The sequence below is a fragment of the Eulemur rufifrons genome, chromosome 4, assembly GCF_041146395.1.
Source record: "Eulemur rufifrons isolate Redbay chromosome 4, OSU_ERuf_1, whole genome shotgun sequence".
NCBI classification, from domain to species: domain Eukaryota; kingdom Metazoa; phylum Chordata; class Mammalia; order Primates; family Lemuridae; genus Eulemur; species Eulemur rufifrons.
In genome coordinates, this window is record NC_090986.1 from 59,762,781 (window position 1) to 59,781,200 (window position 18,420).

Genomic DNA, 18,420 nt, shown 5'->3' on the forward strand with positions numbered 1-18,420 from the left:
GAAAATAATCTACTCACTCGTTAATAATATAAACCAAAGCACTGACAATTTCTAACACAACCCCATCTTGTGCTTTTACCATCAAAGGGAAATATTTGTTTCTTTATAAGAAATTCCTAATACTTTAATAATTTATTTTCATTGGCCTGTGTTCTGACAAGTTTTTATAATGACTTCAAAGAATAAATAAGGATGATGTATACACTTAAGATGAAGATACATATATATATATATATATGGATATATATATATGCACACACACTTTTTTTTGCTGGGCTAATCACTGATTTATTTTTAATGAATGTTTTTCTACAGAAAGATAATGCCTCCTATATGAGACTAAAGTCAAATAATTTACTTTAAAAGTAATTATTGTCCCTTATGAATTTATCATTGACTCTTTTTGTAGACAAAGATGGCATTAGATGCACTGTCAATAAGTTATGCATATTTAAAATAATTTTCCAGTGAATTTGTGTTGACTTAATTACTCTATTAATAAACTCCGTCAACTATCTTTCTGGTCAACAACGTGTCTGTAAGATTCTTAACTAAAGTTAAGTATCCTGTGATTATAAAATAAAAGGTAGGGGACTGGCCCACATGAAATGACCCAACTTGTTTTTAATACCTCTTTCATCTATGAAGCTGAAATAGGTAACCAAAATTAAGTTAATATGATTATAAATTTAGAAAACTATCATAAAACTATATGGTGACATAAATAAGAACATCTTACCCCAATGTACATTATCCCTTTATGTAGTTTTCATGCTTATACGATTTTGCACTGTATTACAAAATAATAAGACCCATAGTAGTTCAACAAATGGACGGAGACTCTTAAAGAAACAAATATTTCCCTTTATTTGATTGTATTACATCTACTCATGGGATAGTCATAATAATCAAAATTCTCAATTTACAGCCTATAAATAATGCTATTTAACTGAAAACCAGCCAGCAAATAGCATATATAGTTGAAAAGCTTACTCATGGAAAAATAATTTCCACAGCAACTCAGTTTACTAGAGTATAACAGTAGATTAAGAATTATCAGTCTTTAAGAAGCAGAAGAGTAATGCTTGAGAGTATTTTATCAACAGTGAGTTTGCCTTACTCCTTTGCCAGCTGCACACTGGTAGGTTTTGCTCCAATAGGTATCCCGTATTTGTGCAAAGTGTTAATCAAAATCTCCCTCATGTCACTGTTGTAGGAATCAAAGTCAAACACATTCCGAACCACACTGGAGAGACCTTCAGTGGGAAATTTCTGTATTAAGAAAAAAATTTCTCATTATATTTGTGATAAAATATACATTACAAAGATTTACAAAACTGATAGAACAATAATGATCAAATGCATATTAGCAGAAATTTATTGGCCTTCTCAGATAACCAGGTAGTAGGAATACAGACATTTTTCTCTTTTAATGTTTGCTCAGATAACTTGACAATATATTCCTTTTTGAATAAATGCTAGAACTTGAGGAGAAACAGCTTCTCTCCAATGTTATAGCAGTGCCTAGATTCTGGTGTTCAGCGATTGCCACTGCTTTCTGCAATCTCCTGTCTTTAAAATGAATACGATTGGCCAATTTAAGATGTTAGTTAAGCAAAGGAGAGTGTTAAATTTTTGCACAAAAGTATTAAGAAAAGTCACAGTCTATGAATAAATGGAAAAAAAGATAAAGGAACAAGAAAAGAAGGGAAGAAGAACATAAAAAGTACAGGGAATAGAAAAATAGGGACCAGCAGAAGGAAAGAAAAAAAGTATTACTACAGCTAAATTTACACTGGTAGGGTCCTCTACTCATTCTGCTTTGATCTTCTTTAGGTGCTGGGATCTTAGCTGGTTGAGTCGGACTAACAGTTTCATAGGCAGAATAAAGCTTTCCATTTTTTTCTTTCCAAATATATATTTTTCTAATTGACAAATAATAATTGTACATTTATGGGATACAAAGTGATGTTTCAATCTGTGTATACATGATGGAATGATTAAATCAAGCTAATTATCATATCCATCACTTCACATACTTAACTTTTTTGTGTGCAAACACAATCTACTCTCTTAGTAATTTTGAAATATACATTACATTATGATTAACAATAGTCACCATGCCATGCAACAGACCTCAGTGACTAAAACTGTGTACCCTTTGACTAACCTCTTCCCCTCATCCCCCAACCTCCAGGCTTTCTGTTTTTCTTTCCAGGGTTTTCTTGCAGAGTTGGGGATGGGGCAGAGATCAAAAGTCACTAGGTTGTGACTGTGAGCCTGAAGACCATTATTTCTTATAAAAGTAGAATTTACTTTTTTTTTTTTAATCAAGGTAGACTACACATTGCACATGGTTACAAGAAATTTAATTCTTCTTCCTACATACTCTATCTCAGAAAACTTTCTGGCTATATTTACAGGTATATTAATCAATGCTGTTAGTTCCTACTGTTTTCTATCTCTATGTCATTTGTTCCAAAATAATAATATTTTTCACCCAGATATCATATGCTTGTAAAAAGCCAAACCACAGAACAGGAATGTTTCTGCTCTCACTCACTCTCTTGCCTCACCTTCCCCCTCAATATATCCATCCACTAAATTTCCTAGCTCCTTCATAATAACCATGGCACAGAACCTTGCCAAAGTTAATTCAAAGGTTAAACAGATAATTTTCATTGGCCTTCCAGATTTATAACAGATTACAAACACTTCATATCATGTCATCTGACTCATTATAATATTTATGGAAATTGAAAGACCTGAAAAAAAGAGACTGATGGCTTTTTCTAAACTTCTATGCACAGGTATGCACCGTACCTGTAAATGTTTGACTATGTTGACAACTTCCCTGGTAGAATAAGGATAGTTAATAATCCCCTGGTCAGCCAAACTCCTCAGCTCTCCAAAGGCAGCCACAAGCTTCTGAAGGATGGGCTCAGGCACATTTGGTCCATACTGTCTGAGCATCTTGAGCTCTGAGTGGGGTTTGGGGTTATCAACTGCATGGCAGCTAAAAATATCACCTAAAGGAGAGAAAAGATTCACATTCAGCATGCACCTAATCCATTAGAATGCCACAGGAAAAAATGGCATGGTTGTTTAAAGAGCCATTGGTTGCTCATCAAAGCACAGAATATCCATCCAACAACAGGATGGTACAGAGAAGAAAGCAAATGACTGAAACAAAATAAAAGAAAACTAAGTAACGTCTGGTCTAGTCTGTATGGATTTATTTTTGTTAACAAATTTATTTTATACTTGAATACATGCTTACGGGGAGATATTCCAATACAAAGAGGAAAAGGGGGAGTCTCCTTTTTATCTCTGCAATGCCACTCACACTGTCCAGTCTTAACAGTTTAGTGTATTTATTTTTCCAGATCTGTATTAGTACTTTTAAAAAAATGCATATAAGCAAACAGATATAGCTTAGGTGATTTATTCCTTTTCCATTAATGGAAATATACTCTTCATATGGTTCTGAAACTGCCTTTTTAACCTTAACAAATGTTGAAAATTTTCAAAAATTATATACATCTATCTCTTATAAATGCTTATATATACACATACATATGTGTGTGTGTATATATATATACTCAAAAGAGGGGAATTAGTATTATCACTCTCTAAACAATTTATATCTTATGCAGATTGCTAGAATATATTTTAGAGGTTAGTTCTGGAAAAGTAAACCTGTAGAGACACTGTCTAAATTAAAATCAAGAAAAGGAATGTGGTAACATAATATTTCATCTGTAATCTAAGCAACTGGGAATGTACTAGAAAAATATAATATATGCTCAAAAGGATGAATTTCCCATGTTAAAAGTATAAGTCTCCTGATTCATATAATTCTAATGATTCATAATCTAAGAGACCAGTAAATTCTAATCTAATTTACTTTCAAAGGAAGTAAAAGTAAATAGACTTACATTATTTAATATGTTCATTTTAGAAAATGAGTCAAGTAGCAATAAGATCTTACTTTGATTTAGGAGCCATTTGAACAAACCGTTGCTGGTGTGTTTGTATGTGTTTATGCATGTATGCATTTAAAAGTAACTGAATAAAATGAAAGTCATAACTTAAAACTTTTATTTCCTAGACTATAGCTTTTCAAATACAAACGTGATGAAAAGCTTTTGCCTTTTTTGCTGAAAATGAAATTTAACACTAATATAAAAAGTTAATTGACCCCTCATTCATTCATTCATCAAATTATTATTAAATGTCTTCCATGCACCAAGTGCATAGCACCTGCCCCAGTAGGTACTTTATATATACCAATGATCAAAAAAACCAAAAGCCTTGTCCTCGGAGAGTTTATATTCCGGCATAGGGAGATAACAAATGATAAATATAAATATTAGAAAGGGTATGTTTCAAAGAAAAAAGAACAAGAAACATGGTATAGGATAGTAGAAATGATGATGGTGGGGGAGATCAGTCAGGTAGGCCTCACTGCGAAGGTAACACACCTGGGAGTAAGCGAACGTAGACACATGGGAGAAGAGAATTCCAGGCAGCAGGTACAGCTAACGCGAAGACCCTGAGCTAAGGCAAGCATAGCTGGCACGGGGAAGGAAGAGGCAGGAGAGCAGAGTGGCTGCAATAGAATGAGTGATGCACAGAGCAGTACAGCACACGAGGTCAGAGAGAGAGAAAGAAAAATCATATGGGACATTGTAAACTGTTGGAAATACTTGTGCTTATGCTCAGAGTAAAATGGGAAGCATGGGAGGATTTTTAACAGAGGATTGGACTGCTGTGTTGAGAACAGACTGCAGAGGGGCTGGAAGACTAATCTCTTGTGAGCAGAGGCACTGATCACATTGACTATCTCTCCAAGGATGTTTGTAGAGCAAACAGCCTTGGAAGATAGAGATTATCTATTGTTGCTCTTGTCTCTTTTTCTCTCTGGAACAAGATTAAGGCATGCTTACTGATCATTATAAAAGATCTGGGCTACCTAAGTGCAGGGTTCCTCTCCTGTGAAGCATCTCACTGTAAGTGGAAGTATCACCTGGCCATCTATGTGTTGTACCGTGGGAACTGGGGCTGGAGGAACCAGCACAAATGCTGACATTCTGACTCCTGCTTTTGCTGTGAGAAATAATCCCTCATTTGTCTTCCGCCATGAGACTGTGTACTCTACCTGGTTAGCTTAAAAGTAGGCTAAAATCTTAGATCCTTCACAGTTCATGACAAAGAATAAGGGTGGAAGCAGGATGACCGATTAGGGGACTATTAGGAGTAATCCTGGGGAGAGACAATGTGGCTCTGATCAGAATGGTGACAAATGGAAATCATGGGAAGTAGGATAATTCTGAATATATTTTGAGCCAGTAAGAATTCCTGATAGATGGAATGGAGCATAGGGAAAAGACAGAAGTCAAGAATGAACTTTGGCCTGAGAAGAATAGAGTTGTCATCAATAGAGATAAAAGAAGACTATAAATTAGTCAGGTTTAGGAGGAAAAATAAATCCATTGTGGACAGGTTAAATCTGAGATATAGGAGCTATTGAACAGGCAGTTGCATTTATAATCATGAAGTTCAGGAAGGAGGTCTGGGCTGGAGACAAACATTTGGCAATAAAAGGCACACAAATGGTATTTTAAAGGATGAAACATTCTGATTTTACTAAGGGACTTGAGTGTAGACAGGTAAAAGAGGACCAGGGCCTGAGCCCTGGGGCATTCTAACAAGGATCCAATAAAGGAGACTGAGGAGTAGTGGTCATTAAGGTAGGAAAGAAACCAAGAATGTACTTGAAGGAGTACTGGAAGTCAAGTGCAAGAAAATGTATCAAGGAGAAGACCGTGACCAATTGGACCAACTGTATTAAATACTGCTGATAGATTAAGAGAGATGCAGATTGTGAATTGACCACTGGATTTAGTAATGGAAAAATCACGGACAACCTAGACAAGAACTGTTTCTGTGGAGTGCTGGGAGGAAATAGCTGATTAGAATGGATTTAAGAGAGAGTGGTGAACAAACGGAGATAGCAAGTATAACCAACTCTTGAGTATGAACAACTGTTGTGAAGAGTTTTGCTACAAAGAACAGAAAAATTTAGCAGTGGTTAGCAAAAAAGGTACAGTTAAGACTGTTTTATGTGGTTTGTCTGTTTTTTTTTTTTTTTTAAGACAAAGGAAATAGCAGCTTGATTGTATGCTGATTGGAATAAGCTAAAAGAGAAGGAAATTGCTGATATAAGAGAGGGAAGGCAGAATTGCTACAGTAACATCCTTGAGAAAGTGGGAACTGGTGCTTAACTGGAGGGACTAGCTGTAGCTGGGAGTGTGAACAGTTTGCCCGTAACATGTGGGAAAGCAGAGCAATGTAGGTGGAAGACTTGGTGGTGGGAGTCTGTGGACATTCATTTATAATTGCTTCCATTTTCTCAGTGCAGTAGGAAGCCAGGAAAAAATAACAGAAGGCTGTAAGAAGAGTCAGTAAACTGGACCCCAGTTAGTGATGGGAAGGGATTGCGACTGGTAGAGAAGTTTTGTGCTTGTTCTAACCACATTCAGCTGCACATGTGTAGGCTCAAAGCAGTCACAGAGTTGGCAGTAACCAGGGCTGAGTGGTTCCAAATGCATAAGACAAGCTGAGGGAGGGACAGGAAAGCTGAAGACATATGCAAGAGTGTAATAAATGTGAATGATTATAGAATCAGAGGCAGGTAAGGAAAAAAAAAACCTGAATAAGGGAGAAGAAAATATATCAAGGGGGAGGTAAGTGAAAAGGTGGTAGCATCAATGGATTGGAGCTTCCAATAGGTTTGAAGGATGGCTGGATTTAGGATACTAGAGAGGGTAGCTTGAAAGACTGGAGGTGGTGGGTACATGGATGAGATGAAAATCTCAAGGACATATGAGAACAGAATCATGAAACTGAGATTTAGAATAAGAGTTTCTGGTACTGAAACCAGGCTATGTACATGGGAGTGAGGGGCTGAGGTATGGTGCAGGATACGGCCACTGGAATAAAAACATCCAAGGAGCCAAGAGGCTAGAGAGTTGGAAGGGTCACATGTGTGTACACTACAACCATTCCAAGAGGATGAGTAGGGTTAGAGACAACGACAGTGAACAAAGAGCTAAAAATCACCAAGAAGTGACAAGGAATAACTAGGGGTAGATGACAGCAAAGAGTGGCTGTACATGATATAATCTGATGACATGAGATGTAAAGCTAGGGGGTTTAGGGAAGAGGGAAAGAGAATGATGGGAAGCAGCAATAAGGAGCAAAGACTCTACACTTCCTCTAGACGCAATGTGGGAGAAAAAACTCTCCTGCTTGAAAGGACTTCAGTGGGAGGAGGGGATCTGGGGGGGCTAGAACTTCATCAGAGCTTTAACAGATGGTACAGTAGGTTTCAGGATTTGCAGTGGATGGAAGATGGAGACAGAACAAGAGTGTGTATTCTTATAGGCAATTAAATAAATGTGATGAGAGGTGACTTGGGGGATAAGGGGTGACCTATAAAGATCCTAAACATAAAAAGAATTCTAACCTCTTTACATAAGAAACAATTACAGCTTTAGTTTTGCGTGCTCACATTACTACAGTAATACATGAATTGTTAATAACTTTTAAAGTAATATCTGTACACAGTAAAAATTGTAAAGATAGTACAAATGAATATATTATACCCCCATCCCTGACCTCTGTTGCAAACAATCACTTTTACCAGTTTCTTGTGTACTCTTCTGGAGAAATTCTATGCATGTACAAGCATATACATGTACACATATCCCTCTAGGAAAAAGGTTCTGGATCAGATAGACTTAGATAAGAAGCCCAGCTCCACCACTCACGAGCTAAGTAACCATCAAAAAATCTCTCTGAATATCAGATATTCTCCTTCTTTAAAATGGGGATAAATACTCTCCCAAGGTGATTATGATGGTGGACACAGCACATGGTAAGCATTCAATGATAGCCATTACAGCATTGTTACTAATATTATTATTCCTGCTATCGCTGTTATTCTTATCATTATTCTTACCTAAGGTACCAAAGAAATCATTGCCCAGGAAAGGAAATCCAGGTCTGTTGGCCAGAACAATCATCCTAAAATCAGGATGAATCACTACAACATTTTCTCTTCCATTCACATTAGCAGAATCTGAAAAACAAAATTTCTATTTATTTTTTTATTGACATTTAATAAAACATCAAGTTACAGCCTTTAAAGTAACATAAGTAGTCATACTGTTCAATTAGAAAAAGCTTTAAGATATGTGGTGGTGATAACTTGGTTGCAGGAAAAAAAATTCTTTCCTAAGAAAGTTTGTTCAAAAACAGATTGATAAAACATCTACTAAACTGTATAAGAACTTGCACTTTTATGTAAATTCAATGTACATCTTAGAAGCAAACGTGTCCAAATGTCCTACGATATTTAAACCTGGCTTGAGATATTATTATTCCTTTAAAAAATAAAAAAGATAAACATCTATAACAAGGGATAACCCAAGCATCCTTAGTTTTTATCAAGTCAGTAGCTGCATCCATCTGCATACAGCCTGCCATTATGCAGCTAAGGTGCTATTTCTATTTAGATCATGCACCCTGCAACCTAAATACATAGAATCAAGGTCTTGAAAACCTATCAACTCATCAGTGCAGTGTTGCTTTTTTCCAATCAGGGGATTCAACCATAGTTCTTAAAATAAGTGATCTCAAGTTGACTCGGGCTTTCTTTATGCAAATGTTTAAGGTATTAAAAGAACTGAATATTACAGTTTACTGGCTGGTGTACATTTCAGATGGAACTCAAGTCCAGACAATAATTTGGGAGAGTAAGTTTTATTATGGTTACTTTAAGAAGAACCACTTGTTATCTGGATTTATTATATTTATATAATTTTTTATTTTTTTATATGTATTTTTTAAAGGCTGGTTAAGTGAAGCAGTGGGAGTGGAGAAGGAACAAAGGAATCTGTAACTGGTTGTAAACCCACTGCACTCGGACCAACCTGGATTTATTATATTTAAACTTCAGGCTTAGGTTGCCCATCCTCAAAACAGGATAGTTGTGAAGTACCTGCAGTTTTATTTGAGATCAGTTTGTGAGAACCTACACTCATAATTTTTTATGATACCAAAATGTAATCTTTTAATGTGTCACATATTTATGTGCTAATACAACCAATAGTTTTAACATTTGATCCTCACTAATTTTAGTAGTGGTAAATAACAAGGGTATGTGGCCGCAGGCAAAGTTTAATTAGTTAATTGAAACCAAATGATAATATAAAATGAAAATTTAAAAAAGCAAAGAAATTGAAAAACAGCCCTTCAAGCGATGATTTATGAAACTATGTTCATAAAAGCTTCAAGTGCTCTTTTTTAAAATGTCATGTACAATCACACTGGAGTTTAAAAATTATGATAGCTATTCCTCAAAAACGTATCAGAAAATATAAAAGGTTACCAGGAGATAATTACTCCTTAACTACAATTTTGTTTTGGCAATTCTTTCTTCCCTTCCATTTCACTGTCCCCATAATGCCTCTAAAAAGGGCACGCAGAATTCTTCTGAGAGTCTGAACAACCTTTTTTAAGAGAATGTACTCAGGCTCGCTGAAATTCTCCTCTCATAAATTCATTGTGAAACTCAAATATTAAAATATTTTTATTAGTGCTGAGTTTAGGCTCAGAAATGGCAATTTTGCAATAATGTCCAAGAAAAACATCTCTGTGGTTCCTTACGTGCTCTCTTCAAATATTAAAAATGTTAGTTATTAGTCTCAACTTCTTTGGTTACCTTGCTATTGGCTGTATATTTTCAACGGCTAGTTATAGATTTTTCAAGTCTTTTCAGGACACAAAAATTTGAAATTAGGAATTAGCAAATGTTCTCATACTGCATTAGACAAACTTAATTTTTCCTTGTAAGCTAAATACACTGATGAGATTCCTGTCTTCATTTTTTCCTAACAACAACAAAAAGGGTCTGTGGTCAAGCGAAGGGAAAGAAAGAAGGCAATCTAAAACAGAGGATAACTTCTTCCTGAGGTAGGGATGTGTGTCATACACACATACACACATATTCACACACATATATAGGTATATATATAAAATAAAATGTCCAGCATTTTTTTAATTGTACTGAGCTAATAATAAGTTTTCATATTTTGAATAATAGAAACATGACAGAGTTTTTAAAAATTCCAGATAACAATGAAAAAAAATAAATCACACACAAATAATTGAGAAGTGAGTGTAAGGATTCTATGTTAGAATTTTTGAAGTAGAAAAATATGAAGCTGATTTGTCCTAATACTACTGCAAAAATTTTCAAAGATGCTCTCTGGCTATAAAATGGACAAAGCTAGATTCGGATGTATTAATTTTTATAAATGATTGTCAATATAGACAATTTAAGTTATATTGAAATTACCGCCTGTAGAGAATTAGCAAGCTAAGTTTGCGACTTGATAACAGAGATATAAAAATTGCACATATTAAAGGAAGATCACTATTTTTGTACTCACTTGCAACAATGCGTCTTCCATCTGCAAGAATCATTTCTCCATTTTCTACTAGAGTTTTTAAAATACAGGTGACATTTGTTGGGGCTTTGTCTGCTTCATCTACTACCAGAACATGACCCAACTTCACTGCTTTAACCTTTTAAGACAGAAAATTTATCAGAAACAATAAAATGAAAGCAACCATTATTAAAACTTCATCACTTACTGCTTTGGATTTATAACAGCTGGTTTTATTTAAGTTTGAGTACACTATCACACACACAAAAAAATCTGTAGCAGAGCTGGAAAGAAAATTTTTGGATCTGCATCAAAAGCTTCACAGAGTTACTAAACTGCCAACTCTACAGTAATCTTTGTATTTCACTTTAGTATTATATGAGGTTATTAAGTATGAAATGTCCGATATCCTTAAGTACTAAGCGTGATAGGTGGTATCTTTGATATTTCACTTTGACACTTTTTGTTTTATCTTTATTATGGAGGTACATCTTCATTCTTTCAAACGCACAGTTTGGCTTGTGAGTATGTTTCAAAAAGTTTTTTAGAGCAATTTTTGTAAAACCACAGATAAGTCAAAAATTAGAGTTATTTTCTAATATGAGTACTGTCATGGAAACAATGCAGTGCAGACAGCTTGAAATATCAAATAAGTGTTTGGGAAGGATGTGGCTAATGAGCGCACAGTATGTGCATGGTTTGAGAAGTACTCTTTTTTTTTTTTTTTTTTTTTTTTTTGTTGAGACAGAGTCTCACTCTGTTGCCCAGGCTAGAGTGAGTGCCGTGGCGTCAGCTTAGCTCACAGCAACCTCAGACTCCTCGGCTTAAGCGATCCTACTGCCTCAGCCTCCCGAGTAGCTGGGACTACAGGCATGCGCCACTATGCCCGGCTAATTTTTTCTATATAGATTTTTAGTTGTCCATATAATGTCTTTCTATTTTTAGTAGAGACGGGGTCTCGCTCAGGCTGGTCTCGAACTCCTGACCTTGAGCAATCCACCCGCCTCGGCCTCCCAGAGTGCTAGGATTACAGGCGTGAGCCACCACGCCCGGCCGAGAAGTACTCTTCTGGTGATTTTAATCTTGAAAATAAGCCACGTGGGCGACCTGAGACCAAGGTGGATAAAGATGAGCTGAGAACTGTAGTGGAAGCGAATCCATCTCAACCTGTGTGTGAATTAGCAACAAGGTTTCGACGTTACTGTTCCAATGATATTGGGCCATTTGAAACAAAGCAACAAGGTAAAGAAGCTGGATAGATGGGTACCACATGAAGTAAATGTACTAGAAGTGAAATCATCTTGAAGCTTGCCTTTCTTTGCTGTCATGACATAAAAGCAAACCATTTCTACACCGTATTGTTATATATGATGAAAAATGGATTGTTTTTGACAATTTCAAGTGTTTGACACAATGGTTGGATAAAGATGAAGTGCCAAAACACAGTCCAAAACCGAATATTCATCCAAAAAAGCTAATGATGTCTGCTTGGTGGTCCAGTGCTGGTATTATCCACTACTGCTTCATGAAACCTGGTCAATTGATTATAGCGGATGTCTACTGCACCAGTTGGGCAAAATGATGAGGATGCTTGTGATTAAGCAGCTCAGATTGGTCAATAGAGATAGGCCAATACTCTTGCAAGACAATGCTTGAACACATGTCACACAAACAACGCTGCTCAAACTACCAAGGCTGAATGTGGAAACTCTCTGTCAGCTACGGTATTCACCAGACCTTGCACTAACTGACTACCACTTCTTGCAGGCTTTGGACCATTTCTTGTAAGGAAAAATACTCAATGCTCAACAAGTTGTGAAAAATGCCTTTTGTGATTTCATTGCCCCTCGCTCTCCAGGCTTCTCACTGCTGGCATAAACAAGCTACCGTTAAGATAGCAAAACTGTGTCGATAGTTTAGGTGCATAATTTTTTTTAATTTATTTTTTATTTCAGTATATTATGGGGGTACAAATGTTTAGGTTACGTATATTGCCCTTGCCCCACCCAAGTCAGAGCCTCAAGCATGTCCATCCCCCAGATGGTGCGCCCATTAGGTGTGTATATACCCATCCCCACCTCCCCCCTCTCATCTGCCTGACACCCGATGAATCGTATTACCATATGTATACTTAAGTGTTGAACAGTTAAAACCAATTTGATGGCGAGTACATGTGGTGCTTATTTTTCCATTCTTGGGATACTTCACTTAGTAGAATGCGTTCCAGCTCTATCCAAGATAATACAAGAGGTGCTAGATCACCATTGTTTTTTGTGGCTGAGTAGAACTCCACGGTATACATATACCACATTTTATTAATCCACCCATGTGTTGACAGGCACTTGGGTTGTTTCCACATCTTTGCAATTGTGAATTGTGCTGCTATAAACGTTCTAATGTAGATGTCTTTTTTATAGAATGTCTTTTGTTCTTTTGGGTAGATGCCCAGTAATGGGATTGCTGGATCAAATGGTAGTTCTACTTGTAGCTCTTTGAGGTATCTCCATATTGCTTTCCACAGAGGTTGTACTAGTTTGCAGTCTCACCAGCAGTATATGAGTGTTCCTATCTCTCTGTATCCACTCCAACATTTATTGTTTTGGGACTTTTTGATAAAGGCCATTCTCACTGGAGATAAGCAACATCTCATTGTGGTTTTGATTTGCATTTCCCTGATGATTAGAGATGTTGAGTATTTTTTCATATGTTTGTTAGTTACGCACATACTTTGATTAATTGTACTGCTTCTTGTTTGGGATATAATAAACTTTTGATTGGAAATCGGATATTTCATATTTAAAGACCTAATATTAGAATTATTCCCAAGGTAGTGACACTTAACAATGTTTCACACCCCAAAGTAGGGGAGATTTACAACTAGTATAACAAATAGAGAAATGAAAGTGCCATGGTGGTGAAGAAGAGTGAGACATCACAATCAATAGTGGATATGAGAATATTGCATTCGTTATGGCTCATAAAAGAGTATACAGTTTTAATAGATCAAAATAGATGGTGCTGAAGAAGTGGGGACTCAAGATAAAGAGAATGGCCAGAGTCAAGAAATCCTGGAGCATTTTTAGGAAAGAGTGAATACGAATAGTCTATGTTGGCTGAAATAGAGGTTAAATGTGAGAAAAGGGACTGGAAGGGTAGATTGGGTCACTACTAAGGACTTGATTGCCAGATGGAAAAATATGTACTTTGCCTTATTAAGTAATGGGATGCAATTTAATATTGATGAGTTCAGACATGACAGAAACGCAGCTTGGAGCTACACTTTAGGATATTTAATCTGGCAGCAATATGCAGAGTAGACTAAAAGTGGATTACTACAATAATTGGCTAAGAAGTCGTTTGAGCCGGGCGCGGTGGCTCACGCCTGTAATCCTAGCACTCTGGGAGGCCAAGGTGGGTGGATTGCTCAAGGTCAGGAGTTCGAGACCAGCCTGAGCAAGAGCGAGACCCTGTCTCTACTAAAAATAGAAAGAAATTATCTGGCCAACTAAAATATATATAGAAAAAAAAAATTAGCCGGCCATGGTGGCGCATGCCTGTAGTCCCAGCTACTCGGGAGGCTGAGGCAGTAGGATCGCTTAAGCCCAGGAGTTTGAGGTTGCTGTGAGCTAGGCGGACGCCACGGCACTCACTCTAGCCTGGGCAACAAAGCAAGACTCTGTTTCAAAAAAAAAAAGTAGTTTGAGAATCTCAGTTTTGGGGAGACATGAAAAAAATGGACATAAAAAGGATTAGATTGCCCTGAAGGGTTTTATAAAGGTAGAATCTATAGTCTTGGCAACTGCTTAGATGGGAAGAAGAGAAAGGAAAATAAGAGTTTTAGGTGTTGGGTGACTGGGTAGATGGTGACATCATGAAAAGAAAGATAAAAGCTAAGAAAAACTCTTAAAAACATTTTTGAGGAGTGGATAAAAGAAGATGCTCAATAAATTTAAATGTAAATCTAAAGATTTTTTTAATAAGAAGTATCTCATAACATAAAGTGTACCATGTCATAAATTTTTCTGATTGTATAGTTTGACAAATCATTTTCAGAAAATACGGATTGAGAAATGGGTGTTCCTTCTACCACAATTATTTTATACCATATTCTATTATAAAAGAACTGATAAGAATTTTTTTTTTTACAGTAAAAATAACTGAATTTTAAAAAAGAAAACATGTAGCTTCTATCGCCAACCCCATCTTTGTTCAGGGAAAGTCAGGCCCAACCTAGGAGAATTCAGGCAGGAGATCTTGAAGACTTCAGTCCCCAGGGTCTGCATCACAGAGGTTCCCATGATGGCTTATTTGTGCCATTGCTGAAAAGGAGTTATCTGCACAGAGGCACGTGCCTGGCAGGCTGGGATTTCTTTGGGTTTTGAGTGGGAAGCTGAGCACTGGATCTTCCCAGCTGCCCAAAATACTGGGCTGATATTTTATTAGTTAGAGGTATTTTTAAAAACTTTCCTAGAAACATTACCTAATTTCAAACTCTACAAATTTGAAAACAACAGCAAACTTTTATTTTTTTAATTCTGGAATAGAGAAGAAATCAACAGAGGATTTCTGTCATTCCCTAAACCTCTTACTCTGAAAGGAGAACAGCATAAGAAAACATGTAATTTTCCCAATAATTTGCACTTAAATATCTACTCCTAAAATGACACATGAATAAGTGCTTTCTAGTTAGACTGAAATATGTTGGAATCCATGAGATACTTCCCCCTCCATTCCCAAAGGCTGAAATAAAACTATCATTCAAAAAACACACTTGAATATTCATATAATTGGATTACTAACCAATGGCGAGTCTTCATACACAATAAGTCCATCCTTAACTGAAGGCTGAAGAGTAAGAGTTTGTACTGTGGTGTCCCTAAAGTTAAAAGAACAGATTTTATAATTAGTAAGAAAATAAACTGATGTTTGAGCATGAGTAAAAATACAACATAAAGAGCACTTTTGAAAAGATTTTTGTCCATCATCCTGCTTTTCTCAAGAAAAATAAAAATAGCAAGTGAAATTCCTTTCAGCAACAGTATTTTGTAGATTTAATACAAAATAAATTACAAGGGCTTGGGAGTTAATCCAGGTTTGTGGATTCTCCAGGTTCTTTACTTCTCTCTCTTTTTTTTGGTAATTTCCCTTGTGACCATTTCACATCTTAAAATTACCTCCTGAGGGTGAAAAAGAGAAATTAAAAATACATATTTATATACTATTCATGTTATTTAAACATAATTTTGATGGCAATCTTAGTATCGACTGGCATGCTGATATGACCATTTAAAGCAAGTTTATGAACTATATGTTCAGGCCCAATCTGCCATCATTAGGTGGCAAAGCCAGCCCACCTTATCCTACTCCAAGAACACCAAGGAGTTAGTTCATGGGATTTTTAACATTTCTACTGGGATTAGGGCAATCCATTTTATTTTCTTAAACCTACCTTTTACTATTTACTTGACCCTTCTTTAGATCAGGATTTTCAAAACTATTAATAGTGAGGTATCCTGATGTTATGACCCTCCTTACATGATGAGATATTAAGTTCACATCACCTGTAGATATTCTTGCCCCAAATGTATGTACAGAAGCTATAGGTGATAGGTAGGGTCAGACGTTTTTAAGAGATCAATTTTATATCTTTACCTTCTGCATATATTCTATCTTAAAACTGAAAAGTCTTATGTCTAGCTTGACTATGTCACACAGAGACTTAGAATTACTTTTAAAATGTGAGTATCACCTTTAGAAGAGTTCAAATTTGTCTTTTCAAACCATGCTACCACTTATTCAAAGCAAAATGTGATGCTGCCAATTGTGCTGTTTTGAGTATCTACTATGTGTAAGACTCTACTTGGAAAGTGAACTTCAGACCTTGGCACTATGATATACTTGTGAAACATATACCCAAATGCCAAATTTTACTATATTCCATTAAAATTATACAATGTTTATTTTTAAAAAATAAATATCACATGACAATGAAAAAAGCAAATTTAAGTTATTACTCAAACCATTTTTTTGTTTTAGCAAAACAAATACAATCAACATCAGTTAACTGCTTTGAGAGGCAGTTGTGGGTAGTAGAATGAGGACTTTGGAGTGAGATCAATCAAGATTCAAATTCTGATACTTGCCCCTGATTAGCCATAGGATTTTGGGTAAGTAGTAAAGCCCACCCAAGAGGATCATTGATAGAACTCTTGGAAAGTATCTATCACAGTATCTGGCAGATAGCAGGAGTGTAATTACATGCCAGCTTTAGATGTTTGTTGTTATTGTTATTGCTGCTGTGACTGAAAATTCCCTGCCTGCCCTCAGTTCTACTTGATCTTCAGCTTTTTAGCACAGATGGTACTTCTTGGAAATCCCTTCCTTGACACTTTGCAGACCAGGTTAGGTGTCCCCGCTTTGTGTTCTCTTTGAGAACTCTATATCCCCTATTGTAGCCCTTAACACACTACATTAACATTACATATTTTAATATCTATCTTTCTATACATACTGTCAGATCTAAGAGTGTAGAACATATCTACATTGTCCCTCATTCTGTTCCTAGCATCTAGTAGATGCCTGGCTCACAGGAGGAATTTAATAAATATCTGTTGAATGAATGAAATAAACAAAAAATACTAAAAGGTAAAAAATCAACATTGTAGCTACAATACAGTATACATTAACTGGACTTCCAAATTTATTGGATCATGGAATTGTTTTTTTAAACAGAGAATCTGAAACCCACTCTAGTTAATGTTGGATTAGATTAAGGCCGATTCTCTTAGAGGTAAGGAATAGTCCTTATTCCCCTATAAGCCTGTATTAGAAAGTACAGTCATGTTGAGAATGTATGCTTGGGGTTGAACAGTCAAGGTATTGAGGAGTTAATGGTTTATGTCCATAATGGACTCCAGATGAATTGAATTTAGACTTATCATTGTAGTCTTCATTTACCAGGTCTTGAACAGGCACGCTGGCAATACAATTAGTGACATTTACAATTTCTAGACTACCTGCCTTATTTGCACCTAGTTTGAAAGGCTTCTTTAACTTGACCAAGCGGTGATTGGTTTCTTTCATTAATTGTTGGGAGTTCTGGCCCATTGCCCTTCCTGATCCCCATCCAAGCTCCCACCACCACAGTCCTGGCTCTTCTGGGCCTGGTAGCTGTCCCCATAGTCTACTGTTTCCTACGGCCCCAGCACTACACTATACAAAGAATCCAATATTATTTGTTTATCTTTGCTAAAAGTCAAATTAAATTGTGTCTAAAAATAAAGCCCCGGGGGATGATAAGAAAAGTGAAAACACATTGTGACAGTTTATTGATGTTTATTAACTGTTAGTATGAATAAAATATTTCTTATGTAACATAACGATAGATGGTCATTTTTTATACTTATGGGTCTTCTAAATTTATTGTAGGACATTGTTATTTTTTTGCTAACAAATTAATTTTTAGAGTTTTAAAGAAATCAAGAACAAAGTTTAATTAATCTGACTTATATTCACTATTATTCTAGCAATAGAGAAGGGGGTTTGTGAACAATGGGAAAAGATGAATTCACATAGATTTTTATAGCAATATAATGAATTTCTCACCTCAGCTCTCACACATTTAATGGGCAACAACATGACACCTACCAGCACTAAAAAGGAAAAAGAAATTCTCGCATCGTCAGTAGAAAGGAAATTCAGTTGTTATCTTAATTATTATTGTGCTTCATAGCAGATTAAGAACAGAAAATTCAAGATGAATTCTATTTTTAAAAAGAAAATGAAATTGCTCTATAACATCTGAATTCTGATAGCATGCAACTCACCAAATCAGAGTTATCAAAAGACTTTTGTGTTAGAAATAAAAACCATAGGTTTGAGGGAATAAGCACAAATCAGATGA

General features: G+C 36.0%; 1 protein-coding gene across 1 annotated transcript in view; it reads right to left on the reverse strand.

Moving 5' to 3' along the window:
- The window catches only part of VWA8 (von Willebrand factor A domain containing 8), a 316,757-nt gene that overhangs the window by 137,916 nt on the left and 160,421 nt on the right, over positions 1-18,420 (reverse strand). Inside the window, exons 22-26 of the mRNA XM_069467672.1 lie at positions 15,318-15,393; positions 10,521-10,656; positions 8,027-8,146; positions 2,824-3,029; positions 1,121-1,272 (exon numbers count right to left, since the gene is read on the reverse strand). Of these exons, the coding sequence (XP_069323773.1) occupies positions 1,121-1,272; positions 2,824-3,029; positions 8,027-8,146; positions 10,521-10,656; positions 15,318-15,393 (690 nt within the window). The remainder of the gene's footprint in view (positions 1-1,120; positions 1,273-2,823; positions 3,030-8,026; positions 8,147-10,520; positions 10,657-15,317; positions 15,394-18,420) is intronic.